The sequence below is a fragment of the Pleurodeles waltl genome, chromosome 11 (genome assembly GCF_031143425.1).
Source record: "Pleurodeles waltl isolate 20211129_DDA chromosome 11, aPleWal1.hap1.20221129, whole genome shotgun sequence".
Taxonomy (NCBI): Eukaryota; Metazoa; Chordata; class Amphibia; order Caudata; family Salamandridae; genus Pleurodeles; species Pleurodeles waltl.
In genome coordinates, this window is record NC_090450.1 from 26,115,776 (window position 1) to 26,136,436 (window position 20,661).

Here is a 20,661-nt window from a genome sequence, read left to right on the forward strand (position 1 = left end):
ACGGAGAGAGGGAGCCACAGAGAGAGGGAGAGACACAGAGAGAGGCGGAGCCACAGAGAGAGGGAGAGAGAGAGAGGGAGCCACAGAGAGAGGGAGAGACACAGAGAGAGGCGGAGCCACAGAGAGAGGGAGAGAGAGAGACAGAGAGAGAGAGAGAGAGAGAGAGAGAGAGAGAGAGAGAGAGAGAGAGAGCCACAGAGAGAGGGAGAGAGAGAGACACACACACAGCGAGAGAGGGGGAGCCACAGAGAGAGGGAGAGAGAGGGAGAGAGAAAGGGAGCCACAGAGAGAGGGGGAAAGAGAGAGAGACACACAGAGAGAGGAAGAGAGAGACGAGAGAGAGGAGGAGCCACAGGGAGAGAGAGAGGAGGATCCACAGGGAGAGAGAGAGAGACACACACAGAGAGGGTGGGCAAAAAAGGGGGAGCGCCAGAGTGAGACAGAGAGAGAGACGTACTGGAGATAGAGGGGGAGCCACAGAGAGAGGGAGAGAGAGAGAGAGAGCGAGAGACACGGAGAGAGGGAGCCACAGAGAGAGGGAGAGAGAGAGAGAGATACACACAGCGAGAGAGGGGGAGCCACAGAGAGAGGGAGAGAGAGAGACCGAGAGAGGGGGAGCCACAGAGAGAGGAAGAGAGAGAGAGAGACACACAGAGAGAGGGGGAGCCACAAAGAGGGAGCGCCAGAGTGAGAGAGAGACACAGAGAGAGAGAGACACAGAGAGAGGGTGGAGCCACAGAGAGAGAGACACACAGAGAGAGGGGGAGCCACAGAGAAAGAGAGGGAGCCACAGAGAGAGAGAGCAAGAGAGAAGTACTGTAGATAGGGGGAAGGGAGAGCGAGAAAGAGGGAGCGAAAGACAGTGAGAGAAGGAGAGAGAGAGAGGGAGACGTACTGGAGACAGAGAAGGAGGAGGTAGCGGGAGCAAGAGAGATAGAGAGGGAGAAGGTTGAGCGAGAACAGGAGAAAGAGAGAGACAGAGCGAGAGAGGGAAGGGGAGAGAGGGAGAGAGAGAGAGAGAGAGAGAGAGAGATGTACTGGAGATAGAGAGGGAGGAGGTAGAGGGAGCCACAGAGAGAGAGAGAGGGAGAAAGAGAGACAGAGAGACTGAGCGACCGAGAGAGAGAAGTACTGTAGATAGAGAGGGTGTAGGGAGAGGGAGGGAGGGAGGGAGGGAGAGAGAGAGAGAGAGAGACTGCAGATAGAGAGGGAGGAGGTAGAGGGAGCCACAGAGAGAGAGACAAAGAGAGACAGAGCGATCGAGAGAGAGAGGGTGGTGGGAGAGGGAGCCACAGAGAGGGAGAGAGCGAGAGAGGGAGGGAAGGAGAGAGAGAGAGAGAGGGAGGGAAGGAGAGAGAGAGAGAGAGGGAAGGAAAGAGAGAGAGAGAGAGAGAGAGAGAGAGAGAGAGAGAGAGAGAGAGAGAGACGTACTGGAGATAGAGAGGGAGGAGGTAGAGGGAGCCACAGAGAGAGAGAGAGGGAGAGAGAGAGAGAAAGAGAGACAGAGAGACTGAGCGACAGAGAGAAAGAAAAGTACTGGAGATTGAGAGGGAGGAGGTAGAGGAAGCAACAGACAGAGGAACAGAGAGGGAGAAAGAGAAGTGCTGTAGATAGAGAGGGAGGAGAGAGAGAGACAGAGAGAAGGAGGGAGCAGGAGAGACATACTGGAGGAAGAGAGGGAGGAGGTAGGGAGAGCCACAGAGAGAGAGAGAAAGAGAGAGGGGGAGAGAGAGAGAAGGGGAGGGGGAGAGAGAAGTACTGTAGATAGAGAGGGAGAGAAGCCACAGCGAGAGAAAGAGCGAGAGAGAGAGACATACTGGAGATAGAGAGGGAGGAGGGAGCCATAGAGAAAGAGGGAGAGAGAGAGGGGGGAGAGAGGGAGAGATAGAGAGGGTGAGAGAGAGGGGGAGCCACAGAGAGAGAAAGTGTTAGCGAGAGAGAGAGGGGTACTGGAGATAGAGAGGGAGAGGTAGATCAACCCAGAGAGATAGAGAGAGGGAAGGAAAGGAAAGGAGGGCCTGAGATATAGGAGAAAAAGAGTGTGATGAAAAAAGAGGGAGAACCGAGAGAGAAAGTGAAAGGAGAGAAGGAGAAACAGAGAGAGAGGTAATTAGGAGGTGAGAGAGAGGTACGTAGGTGGCGAGCGAGAGAGAGTGGACAAAGAGAAATGTTAACATCGATAAAGATGGGAGTGAGATAGAAAGTGAGCAAGACAGAAGGAGGGAGAAAGAGGTTGGGGAATCAGAAGTCTGAAAGACTGCATGGAAGGGAATGGGTAGAGTGAAAAAGTGACAAAAAGTGAGGGAAATGTAGATAGATAGATAGATAGATAGATGGATAAAAACAAAAAGGACAGAGTAATGGCGAGGCAGAAACAAACATAGAGAGAGGGGCACAAAGGGGAAGACAACGCAGGAGAGAGGACCTGAGATTGGGAGAAAATGACAGAAGAGATGGACTATGTAAAACAGCGGAAGAGAGAAAGAGCCAGAACGAGAGAGCGTAGAGACTGAGAAGAAAGAGAAAAGAACATGTGGGAGACAGAGATGAAGTCATTATACCGCTTTTTCTATCCCAGATGTTCTACGTGCAGCCAGCAATATCATGGTGAGACCGCAAGTGTTCCCAGAAACACAAGATGTTGTCCTCGATCTGAGACTGAAAGTAAGGGTGGGTGGAACTCGTTGAATTTGACTCAGTGGAATTCCACGGAGTTACAAAACAACTTCATGAGATTCTGCGTAGTTCTGCCAATGGGCAGAAATAGTCATGTTGCACTGTGATTTAAGCTCTGGGAGCAAATTTGGTGCTGAAAAATCAGCCGGAAAGTCAGCAGGCGGTGCACTAGAGGGCTCAGCTACTCAAGCTGGTTTTGCTGCTGCTCGAGTAGATTTTCTACTAGAGCGGCAGCCTTCTGACTGCGAATGGTTGCGATCGCCCATGACTGCCTGCGTTGGTAAAATCTTGCTGGATGTCCTTCTAGCAACAGAAAATTGTGCTTGGGATTCCGCATTTCGCTCGTTCTCACCAAATCACTGTTCTGGTACGCACACAAGAAAAATCTTCTGTTATGCTGAGATTGCTGGAATTTGACCGGAACACTGCATTACAAGAGTAACACAGAGTCACCAAAATTCCACCAGTTCCACGCCGGAATGACATATTTTGCCCACCTCTAGACTGAAGGTTGGGCCTTTAATCCCTTATTGGCAGCTTCGCCTTGCACAATTGATCTGAACTTATGATTTAATACATCTTTTCTACGCATTTTGTCCAGCATGGCAAAGGACAAGGTTAGATGCGAAGCGGAAATAATGCTGGATTCATTTCCATCCTGAACTGATGTAGTAACAGAGACGGTTTCCTGGAGACCTCGGCTCAGTTTGGATTTTGCTGGCTCAGACACAGGTCACTTCTGCTGACAGGAACCAGGATCCCATGATTCAGTGGATCTGGGTTGACAGATTAGATGTCCTCAAGATTCTAAGTGCCTAGTCCTTGGTTTGTGTAACCTCAAACTAAGACAATTATATCCCTTTAACTATTGGTCGTGGTTACAACATCCCTGTGCTGCTGCCTTCTGGAAGGTCTGACCTGGTTATTCTTGTGAGGTCAGAATCCCATGAACTCTAGGTGATGACTTTATGTTTCCAAAAGCCATTTGATCCTCCAGAGGCGATCTAGATGCAAATGAGATTTAGTGTGCTCCACAACTGCTGGGTAGAGGCTGTAATCCACATATGGAAGGGTTAACATCAAAGGAAACTCAAACTCTAGGTCTGTGGGTGGTTTGGCATTCAGAAGCTGCTAGTTCCTCGCACTGCCCAGCAAAGCTGATGGTGGAACTAGTGGTGGCTGTTTCTCGCCAAATTCAGTGCCGCATAATCACACGGACTTACCTAAGAATTCTGTGAGATTGCGCATATTTATGCCTGAAGGGTAATTATGTGATTAGCTCTCATTCTCAGGGCAAAAATGCCCCTTGCGTCTAGAAATAGCTCTAAATGCAACAGAACATTAATATCGTGCACACACTGGAGCCCGTGCTCCCTAAATTTGCTCTTGTAGAAAAATTTTCCTCCAATTTACTCTCAGTGATTAGTGCTATTTTCTTAGTGTAAAATACAGCTTTTCATCCAATATGGATGCAAGGATGCATTTGGCTGCAAGAAATAGCTCTAAATGCAGCAGAACACAAAACGCGAGCCCGGGAAGCCAGTCGGCAAGTGTGCACTTTTACAGTTTTTACTTGCGGATGGATTTTTGCGCCCAAATGACTCTTAATTATGCAAGCAGGAGTGATTGTATTATTATTGGTAATTCTGCGCCAAAGAGTTGCGATTACTGTGGCATAATTGGAATTACCCCTGGGCCTAGTAGGAACCCCCAATCCCGTTCCAAGGGTGCTCCACCTGCCTTTGGACAGGTGTGAGTGAAGAGCGGAGATGAGAGTGGGGCCTTGGGAAGATCATTCTACATGTAAAACTGTTGTAGGACATGAGAGTGGTTGTGATGCGGAGTGAATCCTGTGGGAATCGAACACCTACTCTTTAGATGTTGGTCCTTGGTTATCTGCTACTTGTTGGTGCTGTCACTGGAGTTCCAGAATGATTGCTAGGGGGTCCTTTGGTGGTCTCTTCTTTCCTTATTCCAGGCTGGAGAAGAGAGGCTAAGATGGCATCCAGGAAGTGCTAGCAGAAGTCCACATGCATCCTTGTTCAAGACAAAGAAGGCTTGAAGGCACTGGCTTGAAGTGGCTTACACACATTCAAGGGCATATTTATGAGCCTCTTGTGCCACCGAGCATCACTTTTTGTGACGTTCCAGCGGCCCATACTGCAAAATCATATCTACGAGGCCACGCAAAGCCACTTCACGTGGCTTTGAATGGCCTCAAAGATATCAAGTAAGGCGGGGCAGCGCAACTCTCCGTGTTGCCTTCCTCTCCGATCAGGAGGCGGTCCATGGACATTGCAATGGGTGTTCCCACGCAACACCCATGGATTTTGATGCTTCCCCAGATTTACAAAACCATGTAAACCAGGAAATGCGCCAAAACCTTAGGCCTCCCGAGATGAAGTGCAATGAGAAGTTGTATTTTTATTCCTCCTTGCTTTTGACCCTTTCCATTTGTGCTGCACCTAGAAAGAGGAAAAACACCTCTCAGGATTGTTTGTGTGTGGGCAGGTGCCCCTTCCTGTACAAAACAATCCTGTCGACAAAACAGGCACCCTTGCACCATGGTAAATGGGTGCTTGCGTTGGCGTGCCGTATTGCATAAATACAGTGCATTCCTGTCCTTCCACTTTGGCGTAGGGCAGCACAAAAAAGTGACTTGCTGCGGTGCCCTACTCCAAATCCCCATAAATGAGGGTCCTGGTTTCCAGGGGAGTAGGAAGGGTCCAGCGCCAATCAGCACTCAAAGTTTTAAAGGTTGTCTATCAACCAATTGCAAGGGCAGCCAATCAGATGTCTTTCCTCCCAGAGTGACAATCTGGAAGTGACTTGCAAGGGAGCAGGATATGGATTCAGTCTTCAGGCCAGACATGAACAAAAACGACCCAATACATGACATTTCTTCCAGGGGAAGTTTTTCAGTCTCCTTCCTGCACTTCTTGTGGTGAGCTGGCTAGGATTCAAGTTCGGTGTCTTGTTTAAAGAGCACACCCTTCTTCTAGACATAGAAGAGGCTGCTGGGACAGGGAATAGGGAACCACGTGCAGTGTTTATCTCCACCCAGTCACACAACTTTTCTCAAAGAGGACATTCGTTCAGCAGGTTTTCTAGTCCACCTTCAAAGTGATGGGAAATTAGAGTCCATGTTACATGCCTTGTAGGCACATTGCTACTATCAGCCAGTAAGGCTCCAACTTGGTACCCTAAAGCGTACAACTACACCCACCCTCGTAAGGACATCAACGAAGGCAGTGCTTAATTTGTAAAAGCATAGGTGCCGGGGCTGAGAGTGTTCACAGAAGCCCGCTGTGGGTGCTACTGTGTAAATTCCGGGTTGCTGAATACCAAGGTGGTCTGGTCTTCATTCAACCTCATGACTCTTTAATCAACTAACATACTCTCCCTGACTTTATCTCACTCTTGCAGTTTGTTTCTCATCCCTCTAATCTCCACTGTTTAACCGTGCTTGCCTTCTTCCTTCATCCCCCCTTTGCAGCTTTTCTCTCTTGTAGTGAGTTCATGTCTGATTATCACAAATAAGTCCTGGTCCTCCCCCCAAAAAAGAGGTGCTGATGGGCCCCACGGCAACCACCGCCTCAAAGCCATGGGGAGGATACCTCGACGTGAAAGTTAGTGTGACAGTTTGGGGCCTCCCTTCTCCCAGCAGAGGCTCTATTGTGGTTAGTGATGGTGGGGAGTTCTTGGGGGGGGGGGGGGGGGGGGGAGTTTGGCACGAGGGGGGAGGTGTCTTGGGACCTAAAGGGGTTACGTACACAGAGGGGCAGCTACAAGGACACACATGAATGCTCGGCTCCCGAAAGAGAGTGTGTTGGGGTTGTATGTCCATATATCTAGGAGGAATTATTAACCTAAAAAATCTTATGTATACAGTAGGTCATTTACCCCTACATCATCATGTCATGTATCACATCATATCATATAATTTGTAAAGCGAACTACTCACCCGTGAGGGTCTCAAGGCGCTGAGGTGGGAGGGGGGGGCTAGGTAAGCATAGATTTACAATTCTTACCGCCACACCCACTTACTCTGCATATTTATAGGGACTCCATATAGTCAGTGCATATTTTTATAGGATTTTTGCCATATTTTTGCCAGGATAGAGTGGGAACACCCTTGGGGGAGACCCAGACAGAGAGCGAGAGAGACACACAAACGGAGAGAAATAGAGACCTATAGATAGATGGAAAGGAGAGAGAGAACAAGAGTGGGGGAGGGAGAATGAATGACAGAGAGAGACTGGGCAGAAGTGAAAATTAGGAGGAGGAAGAGAAGACCAACAGAAGGGTGGGAGGAAGACGGAGCACCCAAAAAGTGGATGGGAGATGAGGGGGGTGGGGTAAAAGGGGAAGGAGAGAGAGAGAGAGAGATTAGGAAAATAAAAGTTAGGGAAGGGGCAGATGGAGAAGCTGAGGGGTAGAAAAGAAAGAAAGAAAAGAGAAGACAGACTAAGGACGGAGGCGACAGAGGGCTGGACAGGAAGATGGACCGAACGAGACAGAGTGGCCGTGTGAAAGACCAACAGAGGAGACGCGAACGCGAGTGAGCTGGACAGAGGATGAAACACATCAAATGAGACAGAGGAACAGAATGACAACCAGGAGATGGAATAACAGAGGGGAACTTGAGAAAGTGGAGCGCGAGCGTCAGAAAAGAACAGTAAAAAAAAAACGGATGAGAGACAGGGTGAAGTGTGGAAGGAGGGAGGGAGGGCATTGAGGGAGACGGGAAGAAGAGGGCACGAGAGGCTGCCAACAGGCCTCTGGGGACGGAGCGCGGAGCCTCGGCCTCCCCTGAAATCAGACACAGATGGTCACATTGGCATTCAGTGCACATGGCCACAGATCAATGTCGTTAGCTAATGTGCCCCCCTCCCCCCCAAGCATAGAGCCAGTCTGAGCTCCAAGCAACATTCTGCTGCGGGCTCAGGAGCTGTGCAAGGGAAGAGAGGAGCTGTGCAAGGGAAGAGAGGAGCTGTGCAAGAGAGGAGCTGTGAAAGAGAAGGGATGTGCAAGGGAAGAGAGGAGCTGTGCAAGGGAAGAGATGAGCTGTGCAAGGGAGGGGCTGTGCAAAGGAAGAAAAGGGCTGTGCAAGAGAGGAGCTGTGAAAGAGAAGGGATGTGTAAGGGAAGAGAGGAGCTGTGCAAGAGAGGGGCTGTGCAAGGGAAGAAAGGAGCTGTGCAAGAGAGGGGCTGTGCAAGGGAAGAGAGGAGCTGTGAAAGAGAAGGGATGTGTAAGGGAACAGAAAAGCCGTGCAAGGGAAGGGCTATGAGGAGCTGTGCAAGAGAGGAGCTGTGTGTGGGAAGAGAGGAGCTGTGCAAGACAGCAGATGTGTAAACAAAGAGGTTGAACTGGGCAACCGGCTCTGAAACCAGACACAGACGGTCACATTGGCATTCAGGCACAGGGTCAAAGATCAATGTCATTAGCTAATGTGCCCCTCCCCCCCAAGCATGTGAGGGCCCGGCTGAACAGCAAGCTCCTAGAAACACTCTGCTGCGAGCTCAGGAACTGTGCAAGGAGGGGGTGAGGGGAGCCGTGCAAAAGAGGAGATGTGTGAAGAAAAAGCGGAACTGTGCAGCCAGCTCTGAAACAAGACACAGATGGCCACATTGGCATTCAGTGCACATGGCCACAGATCAATGCCATTAGCTAATGTGTCCCCGCAAGCATGTGAAGGCCCAGTCTGAGCTTCAAGCTTCTAGAAACACTCTGCTACGAGCTCAGGAGCTGTGCAAGTGAAGAGAGAGGCTGTGTAAAGAAAGAGCCGAGCTGTGCAAGAGAGTAGATGTGTAAGGGAAGAGGGGAGCTGTGCAACTGAGAAGCGGTGAAAGGGAAAAGAGGAGCTGTGCAAGAGAAGGGCTGTGTACAGAAAGAGCGGAGCTGTGCAACCACATCTGAAACCATGCCCAGATGGCCACAGATCAATGCCATTAGCTAATGTGTCCCCCCCAAGCATGTGAGGGGCCAGTCTGAGCTGTAAGCTTCTAGAAATACTCTGCTGCGGGCTCAGGAGCTGTGCAAGAGAGGGGCTGTGTAAAGAAAGAGCGGAGCTGTGCAACCAGCTCTGAAACCAGACACAGATGGTCACATTGACATTCAGTGCACATGCCACAGATCAATGTCATTAGCTAATATGCCCTCCCCCCAAGCATGCGAGGGCCAGTCTGAACAGCAAGCTTTGGGTTGAGGAGAGCTGTGCAAGAGGGGCTGTGGGAGGGAAGAGGGGAGCTGTGCAAGGAAGGAGATGTATAAAGAAATTGGGGAGCTGTGCAAGAACAACATGAAGTATGCAAGGAAAGGGGAGTCTGTGTAAGGAAAGGAATGAGAGGAGCTGTGCAAGAGAGGCGACGGGTAAGGGAAGGGAGGAGCTGTGGAAGAGGAGGGATGTGTAAGGGAAGAAATGAGCTGTGCAAGGGAAAAGGCAGGGAGGAGCTTTGCAAAAGAGGAGCAGTGTAAGGGCAGGACGAACTGTGCAAGTAAAGGGGTGGGGTCTGTGCAGGAGAAAGGGCTGAGAGGAGCTTTTCAAGAGAGAAGCTGTGTAAGGGAAGAGAGGAGCTGTGCAAGACCATGACGAACTGTGCAAGGGAAGGGGTCTGTGCAAGCAAAAAGACTGAGAGAAGGTGTGCAAGACAGGAGATGTGTAAAGAAAGAGGTGAGCAGTGAAAAACAGGAGATGTGTAAAGAAAGAGGGGAGCTGTGCAAGACAGGAGATGTGTAAAGAAAGAGGGGAGCTGTGAAGACAGGAGATATGTAAAGAAAGAGGGGAGCTGTGCAAGACAGGAGATGTGTAAAGAAAGAGGGGAGCTGTGCAAGACAGGAGATGTGTAAAGAAACGGGAGCTGTGCAAGGCAGGAGATGTGTAAAGAAAGAAGGGAGCTGTGCAAGAGAGGAGATGTGTAAAGAAACGGGAGCTGTGCAAGGCAGGAGATGTGTAAAGAAAGAGGGGAGCTGTGCAAGGCAGGAGATGTGTAAAGAAAGAGGGGAGCTGTGCAAGATAGGAGATGTGTAAAGAAAGAGGGGAGCTGTGCAAGATAGGAGATGTGTAAAGAAAGAGGGGAGCTGTGCAAGACAGGATAAGTGTAAAGAAACGGGAGCTGTGCAAGGCAGGAGATGTGTAAAGAAAGAGGGGAGCTGTGCAAGAGAGAAGATGTGTAAGGGCTGAGATGAGATGTGCAAGAGAGGTGTAAAAAAAGAGGGGAGCAATGCAAGAGAGGAGATGTGTAAAGAAAGAAGGGAGCTGTGCAAGAGAGGAGATTTATAAAGAAAGAGGGGGCTGTGTAAGAACAATACAAACTGTTCAAGGAAAGGGGGGTCTGTGGAAGAGAAAGGGCTGAGAGGAGCAGTGCAATGAAAGAGGGCTAAGGGGAACTGTGCAATGAAGGCGGGCGGGGGAGCTGTGCAATGAAAGAGGGCTGAGGTGAGCTGTGCAATGAAAGAGGGCTGAGGTGAGCTGTGCAATAAAAGAGGGATGAGCTGAGCTGTGCGATGAAGGATGGCTGAGGGGAACTGTGCAATGAAGGAGGGGCGAGGGGAGGTGTGCAATGAAAGAGGGCCGAGGGGAACTGTGCAATGAAGGAGGGCCGAGGGGAACTGAGCAATGAAGGAAGGCCGAGGGGAACTGTGCAATGAAGGAGGGCTGAGGGGAACTGTGCAGTGAAAGGTGGGATGAGGGGAACTGTGCAGTGAAAGGTGGGATGAGGGAAACTGTGCAATGAAGGAGGGCTGAGGGGAACTGTGCAATGAAGGAGGGCTGAGGGGAACTGTGCAATGAAGGAGGGCTGAGGGGAACTGTGCAATGAAGGAGGGCTGAGGGGAACTGTATAATGAAGGAGGGCTGAGGGGAACTGTGCAATGAAGGAGGGCTGAGGGGAACTGTGCAATGAAGGAGGGCTAAGGGGAACTGTGCAATGAAGGAGGGCTAAGGGGAACTGTGCAATGAAGGAGGGCTGAGGTGAACTGTATGATGAAGGAGGGCTGAGGGGAAATGTGCAACGAATGAGGGCTGAAGGGAGCTGTGCAAAGAAAGGGAACTGAGAGGACCTGGATGGAAGAGGTCTGGGAGGAGCTGTGTAATGAGAAAAGGCTGACAGAAGCTGTGCAAGAAAAGAGAGGAGCTTTGCAAAAAAAAAAAAAGGTCTGAAAGGAGCTGTGCCAGACAAGATGGCTGACAGGAGCAGTGCGAGGAAAGGGGTCTGAGAGGAGCTGTGCAAAAACAGAGGGCGGAGTGACCAGGGGGCATCGCTGATGGAACGTTAGGGAAACAGAGCGACGCATCAGGGGGACCACCCTGTGATGCAGCTCGACTGGTCTTAAAGAGGCAGCGACCTGGTGAAGCCCCCCAGTCTCACACTGCGGTCAGCCCGCTTTTAGATCAATAGAAGGATCGATTTGTAGGAGTCCAGAGAGCGACCTCCTCACACCAGTCCCTCAGACCAAGGCCACTTGACCCAGGGGGCATGCCCTCTGACCCCACATGCTATATTTATAAATAAATCCCCCATGATATTTCACCCAGGTATCAAAGCAAGAAACACTGTGCATTGGGTGAGATATGAGTGGCATTGCCCGCGGGTCTTAAGAACTCAGTGATTGGAAGCTGGGGACTTCAGTGTCTCTGCCCTCAGTCTCTTCTCAGCCCAGCATGGTGCCAACATGGGATGAGGGTGATCAGCCCCCGTTGAAAATAACAGTGCATTCAATTATCATGGTAATCATTGTTTTTTTATAATGAGCTTCATTTCACACACCTGATATTTCTGAGAGTTGTACTAGGAGAGGCCACTGTTGCTAAGTTATGGGAGTCACTTTACTGATCTCGGAAATATGAAGGTCGACTCAGCCCTGCCGGGATTCGTGCCCCGCATGTTAAAGCATTTTTCAGCAGCGGAGACTTTATGGTGTGAAGGCTGCTTTCGCATGACACCTATAAAAATAAATGTTGCTCCGGGCTCCACTGCATTCTGAAAGTACCCAAATGCATAGAGCATACATCAGCCCCCTTCTCTAGACTGAACACTCACCTGGGCTTCCAAATGCTTTTCCAGGGAATGACTTCTGTTACCCTCCTTCCCTATCTCAGACCTACCAGCCCTCCTAGGGATTGCAGTACCACCTGGTCCTAGCTGCCAATCACCATCTACCAGCCTTCGCAAGCCTTCTAGCTCCTCACTGTCCGGTCTCCCGTCCCTGTCCTTTCAGTCCTCCGACGCCTTCCTGCCCCTCCCCTTCCCATCTCAGCATCCTGGACCTCCCAGCCCTCTCAAGCCTTCCTGCCCCTCCCCTTCCCATCTTACCATCTGGGATGCACTGGTCATTGAAGGTTTCCTGTGCCACCTGCCTGCCATTGACCTAATACTCCCGTGAAGCTCGCCTGTCCCATCTCCCTGGCCCTACTGGCCCCTGACGTTTTCCTATTCTTTCTGTTGTATCTCCCTGTTGACCTACTGGTCCTCTGTTCTATCCCTCTATCATCAACCTCCCAGTCACTGTAGCTTTCTTGTTCTATCTCACGATCATAAACCTACTCGACCTTCAAAGCTTTCGTGTTCTATCTCACTATCGTTGACCTCCCGGCCTTCTGAAGCTTTCTCGATCTATCCCCCATCATTAACTTTGCAGTCGTCTTTAGCTTTCTTGTTCTATCTCACGATCATAAACCTACTCGACCTTCAAAGCTTTCGTGTTCTATCTCACTATCGTTGACCTCCCGGCCTTCTGAAGCTTTCTCGATCTATCCCCCATCATTAACTTTGCAGTCGTCTTTAGCTTTCTTGTTCTATCTCACGATCATCAACCTACTCGTCCTCTGAAGCTTACCTGTTCTATCCCCCTATCGTTGACCTCCCAGTCTTCTGAAGCTTTCTCGATCTATCCCCCTATTATCAACTTTGCAGTCATCTGTAGCTTTCTTGTTCTATCTCACGATCATCAACCTACTCGTCTTCTGAAGCTTACCTGTGATATCTCCCTATCGTTGACCTCCTAGTCTTCTGAAGCCTTCGTGTTCTATCCCTCTATCATCAACCTCCCAGTCGTCTGTAGCTTTCTTGATCTATCTCACGATTATCAACCAACTCGTCCTCTGAAGCTTACCTGTTCTATCTCCCTATCGTTGACCTCCCTGTCTTCTGAAGCTTTCTCGATCTATCCCCCTATTATCAACTTTGCAGTCATCTGTAGCTTTCTTGTTCTATCTCACGATCATCAACCTACTCGTCTTCTGAAGCTTACCTGTGATATCTCCCTATCGTTGACCACCTAGTCTTCTGAAGCCTTCGTGTTCTATCCCTCTATCATCAACCTCCCAGTCGTCTGTAGCTTTCTTGATATATCTCACTATCATCAACCAACTCGTCCTCTGAACCTTACCTGTTCTATCTCACTATCGTTGACCTCCCGGCCTTCTGAAGCTTTCTCGATCTATCCCCCATCATTAACTTTGCAGTCGTCTTTAGCTTTCTTGTTCTATCTCACGATCATCAACCTACTCGACCTTCAAAGCTTTCGTGTTCTATCTCACTATCGTTGACCTCCCGGCTTTCTGAAGCTTTCTCGATCTATCCCCCATCATTAACTTTGCAGTCGTCTTTAGCTTTCTTGTTCTATCTCACGATCATCAACCTACTCGTCCTCTGAAGCTTACCTGTTCTATCTCCCTATCGTTGACCTCCCCATCTTTTGAAGCTTTCTCGATCTATCCCCCTATAATCAACCTCCCAGTCATCTGTAGCTTTCTTGTTCTATCTCACGATCATCAACCTACTCATCCTCTGAAGCTTACCTGTTCTATCTCCCTATCGTTGACCTCCTGGTCTTATGAAGCTTTCTCGATCTATCCCCCTATCATCAACCTCCCAGTCACTGTAGCTTTCCTGTTCTGTCTCCCTACGATCTACCTCCCGGTCCTCAGAAACTCTACTGTTCTATTTCCCTATCGTCAACCTATTCGTCCTCTGAAGCTTTCCTGTCCTTTGTTCCATTCATCCACCTACTGGTCCATTGTAGCGTTGCTCTCTCCCCATCAGCGATCTCCAGGAGCTTCAGAGATTTCCTGTCTAATAGTGTTCTATCTCCCTGGCATCAAACTACCAGTCCTCTGAAGCTTTCCAGTTCTTTCTATTTCTACCTCACCATCTATGACCAACCGGTCCTTCTGAGACTTCCTACATTTCCCTTTTCCTTCTCCCCGTGCTGGAATCACCAGAGCTCCTAAGCCTACTTAAGTTCCTCCCTCTCATTTTCCTACACTGGAACTGTCCACCTCCTGGACCTATCCACCAGACTTCTATCCCCCAGAACCTGGGTCCTCCTCTTCTCAGTTGCTAAGACCTTCCATATAAGGACCTACCGGTGCTCATATCACTATGAACCTACTGGTCTTTACTGACTAACCGGGTCTACTAGTCCTCGTAGCCTATTCTGGCCCTCCAGTGCACACAGCTTAGCCGGCTTGCCGTTAAGGCCAACTATCTATGCAACCATTAACCAAAAACCAGCTCAGTCGATTCATCACACTTTGTAAACCATTCCTGCCCCATCTCACATGATCTCTCAGCTGCCATTGCACCACTCAAACTCTCTCCTGTCTTGAAGAACAATTCAATGCAAGAAATCCTACCCTAATAATATAACTTTTCAAACCAGTAAACTAGCACACAGGACCACTGTGTCCACGGCAGACATCTATGTGTAACCTGGAGTTCACATATTTTAATCCAAGTGGGTCCACACAGACTATCATCTTTTCAGGCCATGAAAAGGCGTAACATTAGGATGGGTAGTAAGAAAATGTGTTAGTAGTGAAAGTGAGACCATTCCAATTGTGCAGTGTGCTTTAAAAGTGATTCATTTTTCCTTATTGCTTAGTTTCTCCATCCACCAGTCTGCTAATTCACTCACTCCTACTGGCGAACCACCCCCTGTTCTCATCTGCAGTTTTATGTGCGAAGCCATCACCTCGAGCTTCAAGGACCTCCCTCAAACATTTCCTTATGGTCATGCAAGTCATGAGATACCGCAGTGTGTAATGTGCTTGCTGTGCACACCAGTGTCGGTATCACACTAAGTGCCCCGGTGTGGGGGTTGCAGTTTCAAGTGGGGTTTGCACCGCCAGGTTATGTTGGCATTATAAGCGGGTGCCCAGATGCTTGTATGACCCGCCAAAGCCACCCTCTACTGCACATGACCCAAAGGAGAACATGGTAACGTTTGACGAATACATAGGATGTTCTTTTTCCTTCATACCCAATTTGACAAAGACCTGTCTGGTGATGCAGTGACCTTACTCCTAAATCCTCCAAAAATCCAGCACCATCATCCCTCAACGAGCCTTCGAACCCAGCTCACGTGGAGTCCTCTTGCTCTGCTGAGAACAGGTCAATGGATGCATGGGGACATCAGGACATGCCTTCCCTAAACATTGTAACTTTTCCTACAACCTAGAACACAGCTTCACAGTAGACTTATATTTTTCTTCTGCTTTTCTACCCACCTTCTCACCAAGGCCACCACACAGACTAACCCCATTAAAACTCAGTGAGTTCGAAGTTGGGAAGGGTTTTCTTGGCCAATTTTGTTGAGTGTCTTCAAAACTTTGCACGCTTTGGGAATTTCATAAGGGGTTGGAAGATTTAGAAAATATGTGCTGGAAGAGTTCTTGCAAAAGTATTTTTTTGTGAAGAACGCAAGTGCTCTGCGCAAAATCTCATGTGCCAACACATTCTCGCAGAAAGAATCTTCAGAATTTCTGTTAATTTTCATATAACGTAGTTTGTCAACTTTGTCAAACTTCAGAGCCATAACTCGACTACATCTCACTTCCATATCCAACACCACCTTGTCCATACTGGCCCTACCTATCATCGGAAGAACACGGCGCCTGCATTACTAATGTAGTTGTGACTGGTGCTTATTCTCCATGGGGGTTTCTTTCCCTCTGCTCTTTTCTGAATCACTCCAGACACAAGATTGTTAACACAGTCTAAGGCCAAACCTCAAAAGGAGGACCCATAACTCTTTATTTGCTATTTTGTTACCCCTGTCACACTTACGGTGCGTGGCATCTCTCTAGACGAACTTAAATTCCCTTTCTTTCGTCTTTCCCTGGTCTTTGTTTAAAATCAAACATATCAGATGATACACACACATGTGTGAAAGACTTCTCTGCTTCAGACACCCAACGCCTCAAAAACTGCATGCATGTGATCCACACCTCGATATCCAGCGCCTACCTGAAGCTCAATCCAGCCAGACAGAGTTCTTGCTATTTGACAAAAACAACAACAAAAACTTAGAATCTGTACAAACCTAGCTCAATGGTGTGAACCTTGGGGGCTGCGAACGTCAAATTACAGCAAATGCCAGGTCTCTTGGATTCACCCTATACACCAAACTCACCCTGATAGAACACAATGCAAAAAAATAAAGACAGCCTGGCACCAGCACACCTTTCAAAACAAAGTGAAATTGTTTCTTCCAGAAAGTGACTTCAGAATTGATGTTCAAGACCTTGTACTCTTGTATCGGGATGGTGGTAATGCCCCGGTTCATGGCCTCCAGGGGCTCCACAAAGGCACCCATTAAGGGACTCCTACGGGCCACAACATGTCTCATCCAGGGTCTCCAAAAATATGATTACATCAATCCATACGTTGGCATTCCATTAGCTCTCCTTGCTGGCTGGGACCATCTTCAAAACTAGCTACGTTAATTTATAAAGCCATCACATACAGAAATCCTGCTTGTATTACAGACAAACTCACCATCTCTGGAGTATCTTGGCACACCCACAGCCAAGATACCATCAGGCTGCATACTAAGAAGTGTAAAAAAGGAAAAAAAGGCTGCAGGCCTTCTATATCTAAGCACCCTGGATCAGAAACTATATCCCATATCCATCAGGACTGCACCAATGCTGCTCCCATTTAGAAAATAGTTGAAGACAAACATATTTTCAGGACATTATAACAAAGTGCATTAACCTTTTACAACTAGGCTACATTTCCGATCACTCTCTAGCTTTATGCTTGTACTTGACCCTGTACAGCACTCCACAACCTTTTTGGCTTTATTTGCACAATAGAATACTATATATATATATATATATATATATATATATATATATATATATATATATATATATATATATAGTCCTAAAGTCACAGGCCGCACTGTCTCCTGTACCTTATACATTGAAACTGACCACTAACAAATAAATATCAATCTCAGACTTTTTCAGCGGGCATAAAGACAATATCCTGTCCTCCACCATCGTAAAGTCCTTCTTCAGAGAATGTAATGTGCTCCACTTCACTCCTTGTCATATAATGCATGTATGTCATCACTGAATTACATCAGAGCAAAAAGGTGTTGTTCAGTTCACCAGAGAGTGATTCCTGCCTTAAACTCAGAACCCTATTAGCTTAAGAGAGTGTTACTTTAACATTACAACAACGTTTTTGTTGTAGGGGGTTTTACACAATAGCAACTTGGCAACAACAGATAGGGGAAATATGCTATATGGGTCTCAGTATTTCAGTAGTAGACACAGGGCACCTCTCCTTGCATTTTCCAGGGATCTTTACCTCACCCCAAGTGCATGCTAGACTAAACCTCTGACCTTTGTCCATCAGTCATACAGTGCAACGTATCCCAAATACCAATGCCTCTCTGTGCCCTCTGGCCTTGTCCTATGTCCAGTACTCAAATACCTGTGCCCAGTAACCACATCCCCATGTCTCTTCCATGCCCTCTAGACTTCTCCTACCCCCACAACCCCATCAAATGTGCGCAGTAAGCACAGGGCATTTGGCCACGGTGTGGCCCAACCCTAGCTTCCAGCTGGACATAAAGCATGTTTTCTGGCAACTCCCTATGACAAATATATGAATGGTCAGAGCATGAAACCTGACCAAGTTGGTGCCTGGTGCCAGTTGTCCTGCATTTTCTGTTATTTCACTCATTAATTTGAGCCAGTGGTTGTTGGCGGAGTCCACCCGGCCTAACTGTTGAGGACCAGCATTGATTTTCCCTCAACAGATTGTGATCCAGAGAAGAAAACCCAAAAGGAGTCAAGGAAGAGGAAGAGAAAATGTAAAAATCAGTGTCAAAAGGAGAAAGCAGGAATACAAAAAACCTACAAGAGTGAGATAAAGAGGCAGGGAGTGTCTGGTGGTGGAATAAAGAGCCATGAGGTGGAATCAAGACTATGCACACTTTATAGTCGCCACCTCAACTTTTGATAACATCAGCCGAAGGCTTCTGAGGAAAACCTTGGACCCCAACGCTTAATCCTTTACAATTTAAACGCTATGCTACTCTCTCCTGCCCTTTTGTTGCATACCTTTGAATTTTTATGAAATTATCATATCTGCCACATTGTGGACTGCCCGCAGGCATAACCTGGCTTAGTACACAGGAGGCCCCTGGCTAGTTGTCCTCCCTTGACACACTACATCAGAGATGCTTTAGTGAGCCCCTCTCATCACTGAGGTCCCTTCCCATCAGACATGTAACTTGTGAACCACCACTCTGTGTCTGAGAACTAGAAAGGTGGCTATGTACAAAGTGGTACACCTGGGAGACCTTCGCCTGTGCGTCTCCGGGCCTCCTAGTCGCCCTCCTAGGGGTCCTCACCTGGTCGGGGTGGTTCTGATCAGCTCCGACACCTTCTGCATGTACTCTGTGGCCAGCACCACCACCTCCTCCTCTTCTGATAAGTTTTCATTAAATATTCGGTCCAGGAGGCGCTTCCATTTTAACTGTTCCGGGGGAGAAGGAAAGGAGAGAGTCAGGGTGACAAGTGATGGAGAAAATGGGTGTTTTGAATTTATTTGTTTTTCCCACATATGTAGGTTTGTTACTGGAAAGTGTCTGTGAAATACTGAGATATGTGCAGAAACATTGGTAAGATGCAAGTCTGCAGCATTTTCAGCATCATTGTGGGTTTGCTGCACTTCACGTGTAATATATCATCTGCCGTGTAATTTGCATGTTTTTAGCAGAAAAATATTTTTAGCTCAAATTGACGAAAAGTCACCCAAAACTCTGCCATATGTGCTGCTACACAGGGGCAGAGTCATTGCAATGGTTAATTGGTCACCCTTCATTTGCTTATTTTTGTAATGATGTGAAAACCTTTGCCAGACAATGTTAACATGTGTAAAATGACAAAATACCAAAACAGTACTGCCACAAAATGTGCTCATAACGCTGCATAATTTGTCTTTTCTTGTCACATAATTTAGTTAACAATGCCACATAAATTGGTGCTCTCTTCCAGTAGAATTCCACTCAACCCGGACATATAAGCAATGCACTGCTCGCTTTGCGGGAATTGAAGTAAATTAAAAGAAGTTCGTATCATTTGAGGTATACAGTTATACCAGAGATCCCCCCAAAATTGGCAGATAATACAACTACCCATCTTTCAGTTACCTGTCCTTATTTCGGAGAGAAGGAGCATATTTGCCGTATTGTGGCGCAGGTCAGCTAGTCACTTTGCAGAGCTATCCTCCATCACAGGGAAAGGGCAGGAATGCGCCATATCTATGCTGCATTCCTGTCCGTTCCCCCTGCACTGGTGTTGTTTCAACAGCCTAGAGCCAACGCAGGCATCCTTGCACCATGGTGCAAGAGTGCGTGTGTTGCATATAGGGTTGTTTGTGTACAGGAAGGGAGAGCTTCCTGCAAAAAAATAATCTCCTAGGGCATTTTCCTCTTTCTATGGATGCAGCACACATAGAAAGATGTAAAAACGAGGAGAAATACAAATATTTCTTCTCGTTGCACCTCCCCTGGGGAGGCGTAAGGTTTTGGTGCATCCCTAGGTTTACAAATCTGGGGATGCGTCAAACTTCATGGGAGTTGCATGGGAACACCCATGGAATGCCTACCCAGGGCAGAGTAGCGCAATGCACCAACATGCATTGTGCTACTCCAGACTGAGCCGGCATTAGGACGGTGCATGCGATGCAGCTGCACCGGGTGCTGACATGGATTGAGGGGCGCTGTGTTTAACACTAGGTTACAAATTTGCAATTTAATTTAAAAGCACCTGCTGAAAAGTTCCTTTTGGTCCAGCCTTCAGGAAGCATCTAAAATGTCAAGATACCTCTTGTGATTAATGTTCCTGCTAGGGAGAGGGATGGGAGTTTTGTCTGGCAGCTTAAAGTAACATAGAGGGTTAATGTGCCTGCTGCAAAGAACAGAGCTATAAATTATGTGGAAAGCTGAGTGGATTAGTGAAGCCAGCCTTTACCAGCTATTTAAAACAAATGAATGTATGTGAAAGGGGGGGCTAAGGATGGATGAGGGGCACATTTTCCGGCTGGTACCACCAGCACTAAAGCCGGCCCTGACTCCAGAATTATGAGGCCACCAAAGCCACTTTTTGGACTGATAGCCTTGCGACACGCATGTTCCACTTCACATGGCGCAAACGTGAAGCAAGGCTCTCATAAATACGGGGCATCGTTTTTGTTACTGCCAGCCTCGCCTCTGGCTCGGGCATCAGAAAAACCAACGAGTGGACCTGATGCCAGCAGGGATAATGTAGGAGGGCAGCTCCCCCATGCCAGGTCTCTCACAAATGTCCCTCTCCCACCGGAAACCACATCATCCGGGGGGGCCGTGAATTATATCACTTCCGAGAATGCCCCCTGCTTTGAGGGACTGTTTTAAGGATTGACGTAAGTGCTAGTAGGTGTGCTGTGCACCCACCGCATGTCTTACTTGTAATGTCTGATTTTTTTTCCAGAAAACCTTGGTTGTAAGCAAGGCATGGGCCTTCATTAGAAACAAATCTTGTTATGTCACTCAGCAGAATTCAGAATTTTGTGCAAAAAACACTCTCCAGCAGTCTTCCCAGGTAATGTTTGGCAAATCAAACCTGCCGCACTTGGGAACAATACCAGGATTTGTGGAGGATGGTGCGGAAAGGACTAAAATCCACATGCAGTTCGCGAT

At 48.1% G+C, this 20,661-nt stretch overlaps 1 protein-coding gene across 1 annotated transcript in view; it reads right to left on the reverse strand.

The window, feature by feature from the left end:
* Window positions 1-20,661, reverse strand: part of ECEL1 (endothelin converting enzyme like 1) — a 251,803-nt gene that overhangs the window by 77,449 nt on the left and 153,693 nt on the right. The window contains exon 6 of the mRNA XM_069212879.1: window positions 18,331-18,455. Within this exon, the coding sequence (XP_069068980.1) occupies window positions 18,331-18,455 (125 nt within the window). The remainder of the gene's footprint in view (window positions 1-18,330; window positions 18,456-20,661) is intronic.